This window comes from Archocentrus centrarchus, chromosome 15, assembly GCF_007364275.1.
Source record: "Archocentrus centrarchus isolate MPI-CPG fArcCen1 chromosome 15, fArcCen1, whole genome shotgun sequence".
Taxonomy (NCBI): Eukaryota; Metazoa; Chordata; class Actinopteri; order Cichliformes; family Cichlidae; genus Archocentrus; species Archocentrus centrarchus.
In genome coordinates this window covers 8544266-8565801 of record NC_044360.1, presented here as the reverse complement: position 1 = coordinate 8565801, position 21536 = coordinate 8544266, and the positions used below count along the sequence as shown (strand labels likewise).

Sequence of the window (21536 nt, the reverse complement as noted above, 5' to 3'; positions counted from 1 at the left end):
GATTTAGACCGTTTCATTGCGGTTGCTAGAAATTTCAGTCACACAAACTTAAAAACGGTTCTTCTCAAATTCCAATAATATGTCCACTTTCCAACCAGGGGAACAAACAGATTGGATATGGTGTACACAAACATCTATGCTTTTACCAGCATAGAGAATGGTACTGAAACGCTGCCTTCAGATCGGGGGTCAAACTAGCTCTCAGGTCAGCAAGAACTGACTACTCCTGATCCATCAAGAAGGCTAAGCTGGCAAACAGGGAGCAGGGGATTCAGGCCATAATGGACTATAAAATAAAATCAAAAGTGGAGGGCGTCAACATCTCCCTCCATAACAGGCTGAATGAGTTCTTCAAGAGGTTTAAGACACTGAATTACACACCAGGGAAGAAACCCACCCCAACTGATGGTGAGCAGGTGTTGAGGCTAGGTACAGCTAATATGATGAGAACACTAAACAAAGTTAATCACAAAGCTACAGGACCTGATAATATCAGGTCAGGTATTGAAAGACTGTGCTGCTGAGTTAGTTATTTTTAACATCTCTCTCCAGTAGACTGTCATACCAGCACAGCTTAAGACTCCCGCCACCACCCCATGCCTAAGAAAACACCTGTAATCTACCCTAATGAATACCAGCCTGTGGCATTGACCTCTGTCATAATGAAGTGTTTCAAACGAGTAGTCATGGATCACATTAAAGCCAGCCTCCCACCTTCTCTGGACCCCTTACAGGGTGATCACACATGCCCTACACATCATCTTATCCCACATGGAGGGAAAAGAACAGCTTTGCTAGGATTTTGCTTATCAGCTTCTCTTCAGCCAGAGCAGCTGAACAAGCTCCTTCTGCTTCAACGGAACACCTCACTCTGTAACTGCATTTGAGACTACTTATCAGAAAGAAAACACTACATGCTAGAAGTAAGACATTGTGCACCATCAAATTTAACACAGAGCCCCTTCAGGGCTGTACTCAGCCCACTGCGCTTGACTTTGCTGACACATGACTGCACTACCAAATTCAACACAAATCAACTCATCAAGTTCGTTGATGATACTACAGTAGTGGGACTCATCAGCGACAAAGATGAACATCTCACAGAGCAGAGGTAAAACAGTGAGCTGGTGTGGGGACAACAACCTGTCCTACCCAGGGTGTGGTGAGGATGGCTGAGAGGGTCATCAGGGTCTCACTCCCCTCCTTGGAGACCGTTTTCAAGGACAGATGCAAGAAGAAAGCCTTCTGCATTGTGAGAGAAAGAAGCTATTGTGCAATAGCTTCTTTCCACAGGCAATGAGAGTGCTAAACGCCCTATAACATACACAGTTCAAGTGATCTTTTAACATTTAACTGTAGCGTTTTGATCATCTTAATATGTTTAAGTTTGGTATTGGTTGTGTTTTTTGGTTGTGACATATTTTTTTTCTTCTATCCATAGTATTTGTTGTAGTATTTATTTATGTCTTTTACTATTTTATTATTTATTTGTCACATATTGCATCACTCTGAATGTAAACAAAATTTTGTCCCCGTGTATTTTAGTATGTCTGGAATGATAAATAAAGTGAACTTTAAGTTGAATTTATGGTTTCAATTGACATGCCACCTCTTCACATATAATGTTTTCTGACTTTGAAAACTTTGTAAAAAGAAACAAAATCTGCATTTCTTTCTCTTATTTGCAAGTACTGCTTCTGATGTACTTCTTCTCAACTACTTTTCCTGATTTTATAGATCTTTTTTCCAGCTAAATCTCTTCAATGAATCCCTGATATCTGCAGCTTTACCTGAATGGCCTGCTGCTGTTTTTTTTTTTCTTCTAACAGTTTTTGTCTTGTTTTGTTTTTTTGTTTTTTTCAGAGGAACAACAGAAAGAAGAAGAAGCGGAAGAAGAACCATTGACGGGAAAAGATGAAGAGGAGCGGCGCATAGCTGAAATGGGCCGTCCGATGCTGGGAGATCACGTCAAACTGGAGGTGATCATTGAGGAATCATACGAATTCAAGGTAAGGCAGTGCTACATCAGCCATGTTTCCACTGCAGGACCTTTCCAAACCCATGGGGGAACTAATCATGTTTGTACTACAGGATAAAGACCTAAATTAGGCTCCCAAAAAAAGCCCTGTTTGTAGTATTGGTAGTATTTTATATTATTTAATTAGATTATCTTCTGCATTACTGCAATCAAATACACAAGCAAAAAAGAAACAAGTCTAAAATAGTTTTGTAGCTTTTTTGTGCATCAGCTGACTGGTTTGTATAGTTTTTGTAAGTTTGCAGACTGCAGTGAACACAAATTACCTTCATTTTTCATAATTCCAGGTACTTTTGCTTGAAAAGAGGCTTTTGTTTGCTGACATAAAGGTGACAGGTCTAAGGACACTACAATGCATAATATTTCATTACACAATAGGCTGTCACTGTCTGCTCTGAAAACTTGAAAATGATGTGTTGGCTGTCATCCAATTTGGAACTTTTAATCCACACTTTAATTTCCTTCCACCTTGATTATCATAACTCATGTTTCACATGCATCTCTCAGTCTTCCTTACCCGTCTTCAACTAGTCCAGAATGCAGCAGCTCAGCTGCTAACAAAATCTACCTGGCACTTGCACATCACCCAAATTCTTCCCTCCATTGGTTTGCAGTGAAAATCAGAATCCATTTTAAAATTTTATCAACATAGAAAGCCCTACACGGCCAGGCTCCTGCATATATAGCAGACCTGCTGAGATGTTATAAAGCAGTCGGCCTCTCTGATCATCTGATCAGGTTCTTTTAACGGTTCCATGAGCTTACTTTAAATACAGAGGCAACCACGCTTTTGAAGAAGTAAGGCCGTATGTTTGTGTGTCTGTGTGCTGAAACGTGTACCGTATTTTCCGGACTATAGAGCGCACCATACTATAAGCCGCACCTACAAATTTTTTGGAAAAAACTGGAAACGTACATATATAAGCCGCACCGGGCTATAAGCCGCTGGTATCTCCGCCGCTCTCGGTTTTCCACAATTACTCGGCACTCAGCAGAGGGGGACAGACAACCCCAAATTTGAGTTATAACAAGTCAATTCACCATTGATTCGTTCACGCCGAGCTTACGTGCAGCGGCTCTATTTCCCTCCTGTAGTGCCAGGTCGATAGCCCTCAACTTAAAAGCGGCATCATAGGAAGTTCTTTTTGTGGTTTCCATGATGAGGGAGTTTGAAAAAAATCTCTTTTGTGCCTGCTGCTAGCACTTGTTGGCGCTTTCTTCTTTGATTTCCAACTTTGACGTCCCATGATTCATATCCTGCTAAAGAGCCCCCTGGTGGTTAAAGAAAAATCCACAGAAACGCCGCACCGGGCTATAAGCCGCATGGTTCAAAACGTGGGAAAAAAGTAGCGGCTTATAGTCCGAAAAATACGGTACTTATTTTTAATGTGCAGTTGTATTTGAACTGTGAAGCACTTTGAAAATATTTGTTTTAAAGTGCTTTATAAATAAAGTTATTGTGATAATTATTGTCTGCTTTGAGTGTAGTAATAAAGTAATATGTTCGCAAAAGGGCAAAAAAAAAATCTCTCCATTAAATATTACACTCAAAATTCTTACTGATACATATAGGAAATAATTGGGTATTTGTTATGTTTGCTTCATTTCCTTGTTCCCTTCTCCCACACAGACTCTTAAGACAAGTGCAGATGTAATTACCATGCATGTTACATTTGTGTGTGTGTGTGTGTGTGTGGGGGGGGGGGGGGGGGGGGGGGGGCTGTGTGTACTAATGCATGTTCTTTGCTCCTGCTCCACCTACACACTCACTCTAGACAGACAGCTAATAGCACCCAGTAATAGCTTGCCACTTGACAGGATACTATAGTTTGTCAAGTGTGTGTGTGTGTGTGTGTGTGTGTGTGTAAAGAGATCCTATAGTTATCTGAAGTACTGTCCATTGGCAGTGGTCGAGTACAACAGTGTTTGACATTAGAGACTGAACAAAATAGGAGGTTAAAAGTAAGAAAAAGTTTTAATATGTTTTTCTTTTTTAAGACAGTACTGTGCAAAAGTCTTGAGCCACCCCTCATTTCTTTATATTTTACTAGGAAAATGGGGAATAGGTGAAGCAGTTTATTGAAACGTGTGAAAATAAATGGAAACGTACAGCATATAAGGCAAAAACACAGCTTGTACAATTCAAATGAGTTTTTCTCTTTGGCAAGCTTTCTATGGCAAAGCCTCCGTGATGTTTTACAGATGGGTATAGGCACTCACTCCAGAATTTTTTGGCTAGTAGCTCTTTGGGAACCATCCTATTGGTGCAAAAATACTATTTTATGTGTGTTATACTGTGTTATCTTTGGCATTTTTTATGCATTCAACTAAAGAAATGGGAACAAATGTTATTTTTTTGCAATGGGCTGCTAGTAAAAAGTGCTTAAAGAGGAAAATTTCAAATTGGTTCCTTGCTATATTGTCTGTTATGTGTAGATACAACACTGGTTTATCCCTTAGGGGCCTTTTTCATGTATGAATGATTCACAGGCTAGTGTTAAGTAGGCTAACACAAAGAAATTCATTCCTCTGAAAATGCAAGGTACAAGGACTGGACTGAAAAATTAGGAAAAACTTGGAAGGACCCAGTGAACTATTGTTCAAGACCACTTTAAATAAAAGTACAAGAATGTCTGGCTCCTTGGAACCAAAATGTAAAGAAATGAGGGATGGTTCAAGAATTATACAGTACTGTATGTACATATTAACCCTAATCAGAATTAAGAAAAGAAGGAAGGGCAAGTATTATTATGAAATATGCTACCATTAAACCCAACTACTGTTGTTATTTCAAACCATTTTTTTTTAGAATCATCAATGTGCTTTTAAAATATTGGTTAAAATAATTTGAATTATGTGAATGCAAAAGCAAATCAGTTCAGAGAGAATTCAGAATTACATAGCCTAGAGACTGACGAAGAATAAACTATTGTCATCCCAAAATATTAACTTATTTCACCTCAAGACATTATTAGTTATGTGATTAGTCATCCAAAGAAACAACAATTTAATATTTTAGTAAAGTTACAATTAAGTTAAATACTGCACAAACCAAAAGTATAGACTTTACATTATAGAAATAGCAGCTTTTATTCCAAGCATTTACATTAGAATTTACGTGCTTATTTACCTTCTTTTGATTCTGACATAATTATTTTTCAATTATTTAAAGCAACCATTGTTTCTGGTATATTTATATGATGAAACCAATCTGGATTATTTTGACCCCAGCATAAAATAAACACACAGTCAACATTTATTAATTTCATGTGTCACTCAAAATACATAACAGTCTTCAGTCTCAGCATGGGCCCCTCTCAAAATAAAGGATGAATTAATATGAAGAATTGAGAAATGCAGGTGTGTGCATGTTAGACCAATCAGGCAAGTAAGGAAGGGAAGAAATGAGCTAGAAAGCAAAGGTGATAAAAAAAATGACAGTGTATATCAGGGCTCTTCAACTCCAGGCCTCGAGAGCCCCTGTCCTGCAGGTTTTAGATGTGTCTCTGCTTCAACACACCTGAGTCAAATATAGAAGTCATTAGCAGGACTCTGGAGAACTTGACTGCATACTGAGGAGGTAATTGAGCCATTTGATACAGGTGTGTTGGATCAGGGACACATCTAAAACCTGCAGGACAGGGGCTCTTGAGGCCTGGAGTTGAAGAGCCCTGGTATATATGATAGAATAGCAATCTTAAGAGACGGCATTACACATAAAACCTAGCTCAATGCAGTTAAGTAAACACTTCACATACAGAGTAAAGCTGGCTGTGTGTCTGTGCATGTTTGTGTCCACAGCAGCAGAGAAGCACTATTTACACACCTAAGCTCCATTCAACACAACTAGCATGACACTTTCCCTCTGAACCATGCAGAAAAGGAGAGAGAGCAATCCCCACTGCTGCACTAATTAGTGTATGTATGTACATGCCAGAGGTTTTGAGTGTTACCCCCAATTTATTATAGCTTCTTGCTATTGAAGAAAACTGCAATAAAATGTAAACACTGTAAATGAATGCCACACTGAAGGAAAAAGGTAAGCGATGGAAAAGGAAAATGGAAGTAAACAGTGAAGTATGAGAAGAAAAAAGTCTACCGCAGATCTGAATTTTTACTTTAATAAATGGTAGTGAGAACTATATTTTGAATTCTTGCAGAAATATCACATATATTAGACTTGGGAAAAAAGTATAAAGTGATGTACAGGAATGATGCAGCTGTAATAGAAAACCATGCAGTCTTGAATTTTAATATTTCACTGCAGTGTGCATCTTATAGCTTCAGTGATGAGTTGCATAAAAGTGATGCAGAGTATGCTTGTGTTCTCACCATTATTATGTCACTGGAAATTCAGAAAAATTGCATTTATTGTGAAAGTCGAGTTCTATTTCGAAAAGAATCCAAAAGGTTTCTTATGCCAGGTGCAAATGAATAATTTTCTATTGTAACAGGATATCTTGAACACTGATTATCTGTCTCTCCTTTGGCAGAACACAGTGGACAAGCTGATAAAGAAGACCAACCTGGCTCTGCTGGTAGGAACCAACAGCTGGAGAGACCAGTTCATAGAAGCCATCACTGTAAGCGCAGGTAAGGCCAATGGCAAGATTTTGAATCTTTGTATTCAGTTCTGATTTTAACTGGAGTCATCTGAGGGGGTTTTATGAAGCAGATGTGCGTGTGTGACAGAATGAGTGTGTGGTGTAAATTCTTTTTATTGTGATCAGCTGCAGTTTTACAGTCAGTTGAGCTCTTGGGTGTCCTCTGTTCCCCGACTCCTGACAATCAGTTCAATCTAATATATCAGAAACCTCATTCAAAACATCCATCTCTTTATAAAAATGAATTAGAGTAATTCTGTGGTTTCATGACATCATGTGTGTGTGTGTGTGTGTGTGTGTGTGTGTGTGTGTGTGTGTGTGTGTGTGTGTGTGTGTGTGTGTGTGTGTGTGTGTGTGTGTGTTTTGGTTACTGGATAGTGGATTGGCCTGTGTGGTTTAGACAAACACCAACCAGATGGGTGATAACGTTGAAAGCAATCGTGAGAGTGACTGTGTGACTGTGTGTTTCTGCCCCCACAAAGGCAGAAGAACAAGGATGTGTGTGCATGTGTGTGTTTGGGGATAGAGAGGAGTGCAGAAAGAGGCTCTGTAGTGTTGAACAGAAACTGATGATAATTTTCTGCCAGGCAGTTTTACAGAGTATCATCTGCTGTGGGATGAGTTTAGCTGAAATCTCAAACTGGCCAGTTTATTAAATCTGCCATCAAAATCACTGGTGTTAAGAATCATCTTTCCCTACAGCTGATTCATGTTCAGGCCTTGACCAAGTAAGTATAAAAAATTGTCTGGCCATGCCCACATTTCGTACAGTGAATTCAAAGCTTCTAGCCTCTGGTAAATAACTGGCTGAAACACCACATTAATTCCTGTCAGTATCAAGATGTTGAACTCTGTGTAATGAAAGATGCTGCTACAGATGTTTGCTACAGTCCTAGTCGTGTGTGCTTGCATTGCTTTTTTATTCATCATTGAACTGAAGAATGCAAAACAGTTTTTTTTCATGAAGCCAACTAAATAAAGTGTATCCTGATCGCAGTCTTGAGGGAGGAATGTTTAACACTAATGTCATATCACGTCGAGATCTGCTATAAGCAAAGGTGGTGGTGGTCCTGTGAAGAGAGGAAGCATCAGGCATTATTATGCAAACAGAAACTGACATCCCTGCAGTGTGAAAATGCCTTTGAGAAACACGAATGGTGTGGGAAAGAAGATATATGCATTCATTTAAAAGTAATGCAAGGAGTAAAGAAAATGTATAAAGACAAAGGATGAGTAAGCTATGAAAACAGAAATGGTACATCAAAATAACTCATGCAATAAATGAAGTAAAGGTAATAACTTTAAAAGAGAGTGACAGAGGGACAAGGGACAAGGGAGCATCCAGGGGAAAGAGAGAACGGCAGCAGTTTTCAGATTCACTGCAGAATCTTCACAGTTCAGTGGTTACTTGTGGCAATTTGCCCTCTGGAGGTAGAGTGACATTACTGCAGCTCATCAATGGAAGAAGAGAGGAGAAACAGCAATGCATTAGAAAGTTCTTGCTATAATGGGTTCTCGATGTGTGACTTGCAGTTTTTCTTGCCAGTCAGTTCCTTTGAACTTCAGATTTCACCTGTAAGCAGGGTCTGTAAGTGCCTATTTTTGTTTATTAAGTGAGCAGTCCAGTGAAGGATGTTGGAGCTAAAGTTGTACATTTAGTTCACCCCATAGTGGGTAAGTCACATCTACTGCTTGACTCCACGGAGATTAAATTAACACTGGTCACAGAAGAGCTTTGGATTTTTTGATGAAATAGATATGGGGCCACTAACTGTATTGTAAGATGACTATATAATTAATGCCTTTTGATTACTTTTTCCTTAGTCAGTCAGTTACATAAATAATGGCTAAGTAGTACTTTATTGCAGTGCTCTGCCTCTAATTAGTTTAGTCTTGGATTCCCTGACTCTAACTAATTATCACTCCTCGTGCTTAAACATAACAAACCTAACCACTGAATACAGCAAGTACTTGCTAATGAAAAGCAGAGTAGAACGAGCGTGATTGGCTTGTACTTGATGCTTTTTTGCTTGGATGGACTGTATCACACAAGAAGCTGTAATTGTAGTCAGATAATCATTAAAAATGCCCCAAAAAGTACAAAAAAAGTGGACTTGTCCACTTTAGTCTCAATTTAGCTAAGGTGAGTATAACAGACGCCACTCAGGTCCAGCTCCCTGCGTAAGGACACCTGTCAATCAAAGCACACATGACCAAACAGTTATTCAGCTGGACTAGTTTTATAAATTCAATTCAATTCAATTTTATTCATATAGTGCCAAATCAAGCAGTCGCCTCAAGGCGCTTTGTATTGTGGGTAAAGACCCTACAATAATACAGGCTCAGGGAGGGGCAGTCATCTGCCGCGACCGGTTGGGCTGAGGGGAGAGAAAAGACATGCTGTGGAAGAGAGCCAGAGATTAATATCAATTAATGATTAAATGCAGAGTGGAGTATAAACAAAGTAAATAAGGTGAATGAAAAGAAACAGTGCATTATGTGAACCCCCCCAGCAGCCTAGGCCTATAGCAGCATAACTAAGGGATGGTTCAGGGTCACCTGATCCAGCCCTAACTATAGGCTTGATCAAAAAGGAAAGTTTTAAGCCTAATCTTAAAAATAGAGAGGGTGCCTGAACCCTTCGAAAAATGGAGGCTTTCATGAACTGCATATACAAGCAGAATAGCTATCAGAAAGAAGCAAATCATTGTTAACACAGTTAAACTGGGACCATTGATTTGTTGCTATAAAAATGCCACAGATTTTTATGTACACACACTGTGCACATAAAAATACAAAGTTGGATTTAAACAAACAAAAAAAAAAAACAAATTTGCTGCTGCATTTAAAACTGGGTTTGTGTTAGGGCATTGTTTGTATGTATCTTGCTCCAATCACTTTAGTGTCTTCAAATAACTTTATCCTGTGTGGGTGTGCATGTGTTTGTTTGTGCTTTAGCTAGCCAGCCTGTCAGCCAGTCTTTGTTGGTGAGCTGATGCCATTAATGAAAAGGGTTGTCTTTGCTCTCTTATCTGGGATTAGCTTGTCTAGGCTGACAGAGTGCTCTGTGCATGTGTGTGTGTGTGTGTGTGTGTGTTAGTGCGCACGTGCGCGCGTGCGTCTGCGTGTGTGTGTGTGTTTTAAAGAGAGAGCTGTCTAATGGTAGTGAAAGCAGCATCCACCAAAGGACAGACTTTTATTGTAAGATACACATTTGGTTACTCTTGCATACATATAGAGTAAAGTTGCCACGTCAGTATTATTGTATTGTGTGCATTTGAAAACACTGGAGTTTTCTGCAAGATTTAACAATTTATATGCTTGCAAACGAGAACAGTTTAACTATAACACAGTGAAACATGCCCACACAAATACAGTTGACAAGCAAAATCACATTCAAAACCATGTCGGACTGGAGGCTGATCGGTTTTTCCGAGTCTTAAAACCTGAAGCTGATTGCGCTGTGCAAGTTCAAAGTGTCTGAGATTAAGAGCTGATTGGATGCTTGTAGATCAAACTGGCAGTTTACACCCAGCTGTGAAACAACTGAGAATGGAAATGAAAGCAGAGGAGGAGAGAGAAAACACAATAAAGCAAAAATAACCAATGGGACAAATAAGTTTCATGCTGAGAATTTTATAAATGAAAATAGAAACAAATGCTTTTTCACATGCTGTATACTATGAAAAATGCTTATAAGACATAGTGTACCATATTATTGTGCAGTGGGATGAAACACAGTAATCTCAAACATCTAATTTAGGAGATCTTGTGCCGTTGTTGAGGAGAAATCACGTGAACTTCTCACACACTTTTTCCAAACTTGCCACACAGGCAGACACACACTTACACAATAAGCCCAAATAGAGACATGCTGTTACTTGGCAGCTCATCTCTTCACTCTCACTGCTGGTTTGACCAAGTCCAAAGCAGCTGTCTCTGATACTGTGGATTTAATACACACACAGATAAGCTGGATTCGTCTAATCTCATCTCTATCTTTCCCTTTCCCGCTCTCTCTCTGTCTTTTTCTGCTTCTTATTCTCTTTCTGTCCCTCCCCCTATCCTTCCCTACTTTGTCTTATCTCCTCTCAAGCATATTAGATTGAATTTGAGATTAGAATGACTTTAAATGAGCTTTAAATATTCCTTCATCTTAAACAAAAACATTGAGACAACATCTTACTGTCACCCTCATCCGCCCTCCCAAACTCAAGTGTTAAATCAAGATGTCATGCTTTGAAGCCCTTCCAGAGAGTTTTTTTTTTTTTTTTCCAAATTTTGCACAGCTTTTCTCCTAAGATGGCAGCTTTGTAAAGACATTAAAAGTCTGCCAAGACTTGACCTTAAGGTCACCACATTGTGTAACCAATTTGGCACTTACACTGGCGCACATTCCAACATAATTCTTCCGAATTCATGGCATTCGTGTCAAATCAAGAAACCTGCATTCAGCCAGTTTTTAAACCAGCTTCAAATGTCACTGTGCTGGTGATTCACATGTGTGCAATGACCTGTTTCCCTCTTGCGTGTCTTTGTTTGCATTGTGTGGCTCATGGACAATAGTCCCCAAATAAGCTAGTACAGGGAGACAGTGGGAGATTATGCTTGTAATTATCATTGTGCATGTACAGTATGGGACAAACCTTCCATGGTAGAGAGCAGTTTGATAGTGTTGAGTCCTGAATGCATTATTTTCATTTCATTTGCATGCTATTCTTTAAGGGGCCTGTTCTTTTATTTTTGTTTTGTCATTATCATTATTATTATATGCAGTGTTGTGTTTCAAAATGTGTGAATTTACAAAGGACTTTCCAAAGGGACCATGCCAGATGTCTTGTCCATTAAGAATATGTTTTAAGTGCAAAAATGCAATGTAAAGTTTAGCTGGAGGTCATTTTAGGCTTCAGCAGTGTGATGTTAAACAAAAGGTCTTTGCCCATATAGTCTTTCAATTCTTGCCATAACTTGATGGCATGGCAGATGACACACTGGACGGAGGAGACCAATGATGACGTCCCATAGTGCATAATTTGAGGGATGAATAAAGCTGAGCTGGGAAGTACTCTTACACATAATTTTAATACACACGTATGTCCATTTGTGTGAAGAATCTGTGGAAAGGTGTAAGAGTGAATCTTTCTGTCTGATTGTAGTTTATTTGTAGTTATTGTTCTCTTGACTAATCCTGCTTGAGCAGGCTTTGGTTAAAAAACAGTCCATGTGATGATCAGAGAAGGAATTTGCTTTAAGGCACTGATTTGCCTCAACTATCATCTGAAAAAAATTAGCTTTTTAATAGCTTGTTTTGTTTTTGTTTTTTTCATTATTCTCCATTTATAAACACTGTCCAGTGGATGGAACAGGTACTCTTGGCTGAGAGGCTACCTTGATCTGATGGGTTACCAGGTTGGCTCCGCTTGTTAGCACCAGTGCTTAAATTTTTATTTTATTTTATTTTATTTTTTCTTATGATTGAAGTTGCTCTGTAAACATTAATTACCTCTCTCTGGAGTGTGTGGGTGTATGCATAGAGTCCTGAGCTAAAAGTTGTACTCAGGAGTGTGATTAGTTTATCAAAATTCTTGTAGCCAAAGAGCGATTGTGAATTTGTCAGTTTCACATTAAATGACATAAAATGCATTTTTTTGTTCATGCGTCTGCGTAGGAGGAATGAATGTGCCATAGACGTTAACTAACAGAAGGGAGGCAAGAAAAAAATCTGACATATCCTCACGTAGTGAGGTGAGGTGTCACAGATGTGCTGCAACAGTTGTCCTCTACGAAGATTTATTAAGTTGCCCTATTAACATGTTGATAGTGTGTAGAGTGGGTGAATAGAGCATGCATAGTTGACTCAGGAGACAGTTGTTCCTCAGCCCACCAAAAATCAATTTTTATTTGTTAAAACCCTAGAACTCCCTATTCTTCCCTGATGTTAAGGCAGTGATTAGTCTCCCAGCCTCATCACATGGTGACACAGTTCACATCCTTTCATCCACCTGGTCTCGTGAGACCCATATACTGTAGGGTTAGGGCTAGATTAGGTTTTAAAGCACATGTTCAGACATTAAACTAAAAAACAAAAGTTATTTTTAAGTAAATAATTTCAAATATACATTGTAGTTCTTCTTTCACAAGCAAGAAATTGATCTTAAAGTACCCTCAGTAGGTTGCCAGGTGATCTGGTGGCTGTCAAGTGGTTAAATAACACACTGACTGCATGAAAATGCAAGCCCTGGTTTAGTTTTGAACACAGCCATGTTTAAAGGCACTGAACAAGACTAACTGAAGAGCGCAGACACAAACAAAGGGACAACTAGATGAAGACAAAAAAAAATAATCAATAGAAAGGAAATCAAGGGGAAGAGAGGGACTGTTAAGACAGGGAATGATTGGAAAAAGTGAAACAAAGTAAAAGAGATTGATGTACAACCACTCCATACTCTACTGCTCTCTAATTACTAACACCACATCCTGTTGTTCATCACCTGCTCCATGTGGGTGTGTTATTTATGGATGTGTGTCCACACCCGAGGGAAACGTATTCAAGGAAAAACACTGAAAGGCGATAAATCCCGAGAAATGTTCTGTTTCATGTGCACTAGAGAATTTTGCAGCAATAAATGTTATCAATAAGAACAAATATCCAGATTGTATTTGTATTGTGTTCATGCATCAGATTTTTTTGTGCTAATTAAACTAATGCTGTTGCTTTATTTAAGTTTAATGATGGGATTTAGTGTTTCTGACAAACATCAGAGAGAACAATTTTACCAACTGTGACTCTCATTCTAGTGTTTGCATAAAAAGAACTGCTTCTCTTACATTTATGTCACCACTTTTCTATCTCCTTTGAGCAGAAACTGTAATTTCTATTCTTTAGATGATGAATCACAATGAATGGTTGAGTCACCGTTGATTTGTTATTTGTTTACTGTCTGTCTTGGTAAAGATAGGCAGACTAGGAAACTCACTGATGGGCTTTATGTGACAGCCGCTCAAAACCTTTGACAGCACAAATAAAGCAAATTCAAAAGCATATCCATGGATGAGTCTTTGCTGGATGCAATAAAAGACGATCTCACCAGTAATTAAAATGTTTTGAATAATAAAGTTAGTTTAATGAGTTTTTTATGCCATATTGAGGAAAGATTTAGCCCAGTTTAACTGTCAAGTGTCTACTTGAAGCTCTCTGGTGACTCTAGTGCCTGACAGTCTGAGTCTGTTTGTGTGCATATGTTTCAATGTGCGCCCTAGACAGACAGGATGACAGGACCAGTGGAACATGAATATAAACATGAGCATGTCAGCATGAATTCTGACAGACACACCAAACACACACAATCAGTCTCTCAGCTGTCAGAGTACAGTAGAAAAAGGTGGCTGGTTTTATTTGATCAAAGAATGTAGAAGCTAGCTAAAATCTGTTTTATCGGCAGAAGAGGCTTTGAAGATTATGGACGTGTCTACAGAAATGCAGGAAGGTTCTTCAAAAGTCCTGAGGGTTTCTCAAAATTTGAGGACAGTGGGTTGTTTCTGGGATTTGACTGAAATTACGAGTGTCAAAGAAACACACTAACGAGCGGCACAAATCGGAGGACTACGTTTGAAGATGATGCATGCATGAATGGCCGTCGGTCTCTGCTGTTTCTGATATTTCTGGAAACTCAGATTTTGGGCTTGTATTGGAAATACGAGTGTGTGTTTTGGTCTTTGGTCTATATATGCCAAATGTTTCTTTAGGTCATGTTGTAAGGACTGTGTATCTTTTTCTGTTGATTTTAATATGTTTGTGTTTTTTTGTTCACAACCCTTGTGGCCGACATGTATGAGGCCTGGCATAATTTATAAACAGTTTCTTTCTGTTCTTGTGTAACGGGAACTGGTTTATCTAACTCTGGGGTTGTCTGGCAAGCAGCTTATTTGGCCACATCAGTTTCAAACCTCTGTGTGCTCGTGTGTCACTCTGGATGTGTGTCTGTGAATCTGTGTAAGCAGACAGTCGTATGATTTCTACAAGTCCCCAGAGCACAGACCATATCATTTAAGGGACACACTCCAGCACGCAGACATAGTCCTGGAAACACATCTCGCTTGGCTGTGAGCATGTAGAGAAGAGCTACAGTCTATTATTGTCTGCCTAGATCTATGAGAGCACAGCTTTTGGACATAACTGAGTGAGCAGCTAGAAATAGTAAATATCTACTACCTGGGTAGGCTTGGCCTTTCATTTCTTCAGTACTGCCTCATTTTAAATTGCTCTTTTTTTATGATTTTATATAAACCCCCAAAAGGCTAGCAATTGCTATGTGGAAGCAAACAAACCTCGAAATAAATATCAGAGAATAGCACTAGGATCGCAAACACATGAACAGAATGATGTGAAGAGACTCTCTAAATAATAAATAAATAAAAGTAAAAATTGGACTTTAAACATAGAGATTTAAAATGATTTTTTTAGAGTCCAAATCCTGAATTATCTTGTAATAATACTGGAGTCACCTATAAAAAGATTTATACCATCTCTGTTTACGTTGTTGTATTCATCATGTTAACTTGTCTGCCATTTTGGAAGTGTGAGAATCATGGTGACAATGTAGGATTAAGTGAATAAGATTTCAGTCACACAGGCCTAGAGATTGGTCCATGACCATCTGGCAACCCTATTCCCTGACTGGTTGTGAGCAAACCAGTTGGCAAAAACCTTCTTGTGATTTCTTTGGTCACTAGCATATTTCTGCAGTTGTAGTTTGAATGGAAGCGACACCATCCAGCCACTCCCTTTTGAAAGCTGTTAGCTGCAGTGCTGGTGAACATCTCCATTTCAAGTTAGCTTTTTTTTATAAATTGTACTACCGCTTGGCTAGTAGTTAGCAAGTATTTGCTAACTTTTTTAAACATAAAAGGCTGCAGGTAAATATGGCAACCTGCTAGCAATCAAAGCAATCACTAGGAGGTTTTTGGTGTAGCACCTTCATTGCAAACAAGAGCCAGCAACCTCCAGGAACCACTGCCAACCAGTTAGGGAATACACATACTTAGCAATCAGTGATTATATCACATCCAATATGACGGACAATTCTTGAGCAGTCGGCAAATTACGTCTCATGAGGAACCTCAATACAGTGTCAGCTGATATAACAGCTGGACTGCAAATGATAAATTTAATTCATAGTTACATTAAGATCTGATATTTTGTCACTGGTTATTTAAAATGCTTTTGGACAACTCTGCTATTCTTAGTATACCTATCTTAATCTCATGTATTTAAGGCCTTTACCATTACTGAATTGTCAAGCACCGATATGCAATTACTGAGCACATAGGAACAACAATTCCCAGCATCTGGCTAAAGCGTGCCTCCTAATAGGAGATTCACATCAAAAGTCTTTATTTCATCTCCTAAAGCAGTGTTTCCACACAGTGGATACTAAAATATAAGACAAATGAGTTATTAGAAATATTCATAATTGACAGTGTGCTGCATTGCATGTCAGTGTGAGTCCATAGCACTGACTGAACACTGAACCCTTTGGAAGGCACTTAAAGAATAACAAGACAGTTAAACAGTCAAGGAGCATAACACATATTTTGCTTGTGGTTACAATTATATATTTATAATAAGTAATTGCTTTTAGACTATATTTACTAAATATTGTATTTTTGCTGGACGTTACCAGTCTCCCAATGTGCTGGCATTTTTGCCCCATGGGTGCTCGCAGGACAGGTAATTGATGCCTACACATACTGAGACAGAAAATGAAAAAGGAAAAAAAAAAAAAGACAGAAGAGACAAAGAGTGAGACCAAGGCTGTGATAAAAGGGCACATATAAACGTTAACTGAAGTAGAAAGAAAGCAAGAGAAAATGGCTCCATTCAGCCCTGACAAACTGTGTGGGAGGGAAGGAGAGCTGCTGACAGTAAAAAGTGACATAACTCAGGTAGAGAGTCTTGTTTTATAATTCATTGCAAAGTTTGTGTGTGTGTGTGTGTGTGTGTGTGTGTGTGTGTGTGTGTGTGTGTGTGTGTGTGTGTGTGTGTGTGTGTGTGTGTGTGTGTGTGTGTGTGTGTCCATCCTCCGGACCATTATTGTAGATGAGGGTATTGCTCTTTCCACTGACCTTCTCTTCATTTATAGTTGATGATTTGAAACATTTAAACAGTGACCCAAGAGGAAATTATTGGTCTTATTAAAGTTCATTTATTTTTCTGTTAATCCAAGCTAATGTGTGTAGCACAGCATGGCTGGTGCACAACTTACAAAAAGTCTTGCACCACCACTCAGTTCTTTATAGTTTGCTGCTGTATGAAAATGTTTTTTGATGAATAGTGAGCTTTGAAGTCAAGAAGTTAGTATGACCATTTTTATTCTCCAACACAGCCCAAATTTTCTTCAGCTTTCTTATAATTGCTTTAAGTAGCCTTCAGGAATTGGTCTTCAGATCTCTTGGAGGACATTCAAAGCTCTTCTTTAGATGTTGGCTGCCTTTTATTCTGTTTTCTGTCAAGATGATCCCACACTGCTTCAGTGTTGTGGTCTGTATGTTTTTCTATCTGTATGCTTTTACTATATCAGCAGTGTGTTTAATTGTCATGCTGAAAAAGCCATCTGTTACCAGTCAGATGCTTTCCAGATAGTACTGCATGGTAGATTGAAATCTTATGGTACATTTCCTAATTCCATCACAAGCTCACCAACACCACTGACTGAAATGCAGCCCCAAACCATGACAGAGCCTCCACCATGTTTTACAGATGGCTGTAGATACTGTTGTGTCTCTTTCCTGATCTCCTCCATACATATTGATGACAATTTGAATGAAAAAGTTCAAATTTGGATCCATCACTCTGTAAGACCTGCTGTCATTGATTTGTCACTCCAGTTCCTTCAACTTTAAGATGATGTTCATCTGATGTAGATAGTTTTTCAGGCCTGTCACTTCTTCTTTTGTCCTTCACTTGTCCGGCTACTTCAACTTTTTTAAGGACACACAACACACCATGGTGAGACATGGCAAGTTTTCAACTAAAAGCTCTTTGGGAATCATGTTGTTGGTGCAAAAATACTATTTTATGTCTGTCTATCTGTGTTTGGTGTGTTTTTCATTCTTTTAAAGAAACTGGCATAAATCGTGTTTTTGGAACAGGCTGCTAGTGCCTAAAGATTCAATTTAAAATTGGTTATTTGCTAAGTTATATAACTTAAAGATCAGGCTTTTTTAATCTCAGACCTCTCTTACACCTCTGTAGGGGAAAGCAGCTGCAGTTTGGAAACTTTCCAAACTCACCTAGGTTTAGAGTGCTAATGGTTTGTATTTAGTTGTTTGGAACATTTTAGTACATCACCACCTCTTTAAATGTTAATAGTAGGCAGTGACTGAATGACAAGGGCGAAATCAATAAGAGATTATAGCCTTCTCTGGAATCAGCCAGTCAGCATGTTTCATGGAAGCAGCAGGTGGTCTCATTTATTCATTCATTTCTAAATGGATCAGAACAACAGCCAGCTACACAGAGCGCACACAGACTTCTAATAGCGTGTGAGGGTGTCTATTTCACTGAGTGAGAAAAGTAATTTGAATTTCTGGTTCCAGCTATTCCCTTAGTTCATCAAACATTCAACATACAGCCACACACACTGAACCACACATAGGAGCCACAAAGCCTAACCACATGTGGTCCATGTCTTGAAGCAAAGGTTTGACTAACTACCACATGCACACACACACATACACACAGACATACATGCACCTCTACCAATCAGAGTGACAGAAATTATGTATTTTAAATTGGACCCACTTATTTTTCTGCCTCTCTAAAAAAATTTGAGCCCTCTGTCTGAATTTCCATTACTAAAACCTTAATCTACAGTATTTCTTTCAGGTAAACACACACACACACAGGAACATTGCATTTCAGGTTACCGGGTAACTAATCACTATATACTGTAGATGTGTGTGTCTTTGCAGTTGTATTCAGAAACACTTCTTTTATCCATTTTTAACCACAGGAAAAGTGTGGCAGTGCAGGGAAGACAATGAACATGGACCTTAATGGGTCTGGAACTTAATGAGCTTTTTAAAATTAATATAAGTAATCAGTATTTTTAACAGGGACTCCTTTGCAGACAATACTGAAGGAATCAAATCCAGCCACAGCCAACCTGCTCCTTACCATGCATGTTTTCTCTTTTCTGTGTCCTCCCAGGTGAAGACGATGACGATGAAGAGTGTGGAGAGGAGAAGCTGCCCTCCTGTTTTGACTACGTCATGCATTTCCTCACTGTATTCTGGAAAGTTCTGTTTGCCTTCGTCCCGCCCACAGAATATTGGAATGGCTGGGCCTGTTTTGTAGTCTCCATCTGCATGATCGGACTGCTCACCGGCATCATTGGTAAGCCTTTAAATGTTTAGACAAACAAATGAAAGCTTATGTGGCATTTAACATTTATACAGAATAAATTATACCATGTACAATGACTGAACACATCTTTTTTCTTCAAAATATATGATTTATTGTATATTTAAGTGTAGTGAAGGTAATGATTCCTTTCCTATTGTTACAGGGGATCTGGCCTCTCACTTTGGTTGCACAGTGGGCCTGAAAGACTCTGTCACAGCAGTAGTATTTGTTGCATTGGGAACCTCAGTACCAGGTAAGCATCTGTGACCACTTATGTTCATATACATGTATGTGTTCTCATAGATGAATCCGGCAGTGTCTGTGTTTTCATTTTATTTAGTATACCTTTTACTGGATCTTCTACCAGCTGTAATCAAATCCTTATTTCTCTCAACATCTGGCATTTAGTTTTATGAAGTCATTATGAGCAGAAAATATGCCAGGGGCACTGATTTTGGAAAATGTCTGTCTTTACCAATGATCCACTTCAATTAATTTATATTGAAATCTTCAGTTCTTTGCTTCATTTCTTCATTTAATTACTAGGAGGATCCCCCACCCCCCCAGTCTCTGTTCTTTGGTGCGTTGCACCAAACAAATCAAGAAAAGCTACAGTGGAATGAAGATAAAGTCACACTATTTAAGCTTCTAAAGCTGGAGAAACACGTAACAAGTATCAAGTTTGGCTCATTTTTAAATGTTTCCTCCACCTAAGAACACATTTTCACAGGCTGAGAATAGTTCATACCAAATGATCACAGTGTGCAACATCATTGGGACTCCACGATAGACATTTAAATCCAAAAGGGCTAGCATAAAGACATACACTAATCAAGCATTAGAAGCAGGAAAAATGGGCAAGCGTAATGAATTAAGCGAGTTTGACAAAGGCCAAAATGTGATGGCTTGATGACTGGGTCGGACCATCTCCAAAATGCAGCTCTTGTGGGGTGTTCCTGGTCTGCAGTGATCAGTATCCATCAAAAGTGGTCCAAGGAAAGAACAGTGGTGAACCAGCAACAGGGTCATGGGCAGCCAAGGCTCACTGATGCACATGGGGAGCAAAGGCTGGCCCGTGTGGTCCGATCCAACAGACAAATTGCTAAAAAAGTGAATGCTGGTTGTGATAGAAAGGTGTCAGAATACACATTGCAGTTTGTTGTGTATGGGGCTGCATAGCCACAGACCACAGCCACAGTCAGGGTGCCCATGCTGAACCGTCACGTGAACAATGGACACCCTTTCATAGAAATGGTATTCATTGATGGCTCTAACTTCTTTCAGCAGGATAATGCCACAAAGCAAAAATGGCTCAGGAATGGTTTGAGGAACACGACGAGTTTGAGGTGTTGACTTGGCCTTCAACTTCCCCAGATCTCAATCTAATCGAGCATCTATGGGATGTGCTTGACAAACAAATCTGACATCCGCAATATCGACTGTTTTCCTGTTTTCAAATCACAACTCAAAATGTACTTGTTCATGTTGGTCACTTTTTAGTTTGGTTCTTGGCAAATTGCGCAGCCTCCACTTAATCAGATGTACTCATTGTGAAAAGAAATTTAATGGTTATTTAGAACCAGCAAGCTTATCCCATGACTAACCCAGTAGTTCCCAGTCTCTTGCCACAGTACTGTTTATATATGGGTGCCTTTTAGTCAAAGTAGTGCAGTTCGCAGACAGCGACATGGCTCATGTTGCATAAGTGTGAAGAATGACCAACTGCGATGGCTGGGTAATTATATGTTTTAACCTTGGTCCCCACACACACACACACACAAATACACCACACATGCAGCACATGCTTGTCTGCTAGATGCATAAAGTAGAACATGGAGAAACATAAACAACTGTGCAACTTGAGTAATAGTCAAGCACACTCATATATCTGAAAAACATTAAAGCTTGACGGAGATTTTGCACACTTGTGTACACACACCCACACACACTCACTTGTACTGTGACCGCCATGTGCTATTACCATAAGGCTATTTGTCATATCAGGCTCAGGTGCTCTCTGTCCTCCCATTTAGGGAGCTTGGGGATAAAAGGAATGTGCTGCATACTACTTTATACTCATACACAAACACACATACACACAGTATTAGCATATGTTTATGCTTGTAATATATGAACACACACTTATGGACATATACACATACAAACATATGCCTGAAACACAAAACTGCACACAGACATACACACAGTGTGTAGAGCTGCCGAATGGAAACAAAGTGGTTCAGCCTTTCTGAGGCTCTCAACCTTATTAATAGAGCCTCCTGTGGATTCACCACACACACACACACACACACACACACAGACACACACACACACACACACACACACACACACACACACACACAAAGAAACAGACTTCCAGTTCTGTGGCTATTACAGTTAATAAAACCCATCCTGTGCTGCGGTTCGATGTCGATTAACCTCGTTTATCACAGTTAGCCAGGCTAACACACCACAGAGAAAGGAAGAT

The 21536-nt window shown here is 39.2% G+C and overlaps 1 protein-coding gene across 1 annotated transcript in view; it reads left to right on the top strand.

Annotated features, from left to right (window-relative positions):
* slc8a1b (solute carrier family 8 member 1b) overlaps positions 1–21536 on the top strand; it is a 145808-nt gene that overhangs the window by 115784 nt on the left and 8488 nt on the right. Inside the window, exons 6-9 of the mRNA XM_030747762.1 lie at positions 1864–2009; positions 6532–6631; positions 18854–19039; positions 19212–19301. Coding sequence (XP_030603622.1) covers positions 1864–2009; positions 6532–6631; positions 18854–19039; positions 19212–19301 — 522 coding nt within the window. The remainder of the gene's footprint in view (positions 1–1863; positions 2010–6531; positions 6632–18853; positions 19040–19211; positions 19302–21536) is intronic.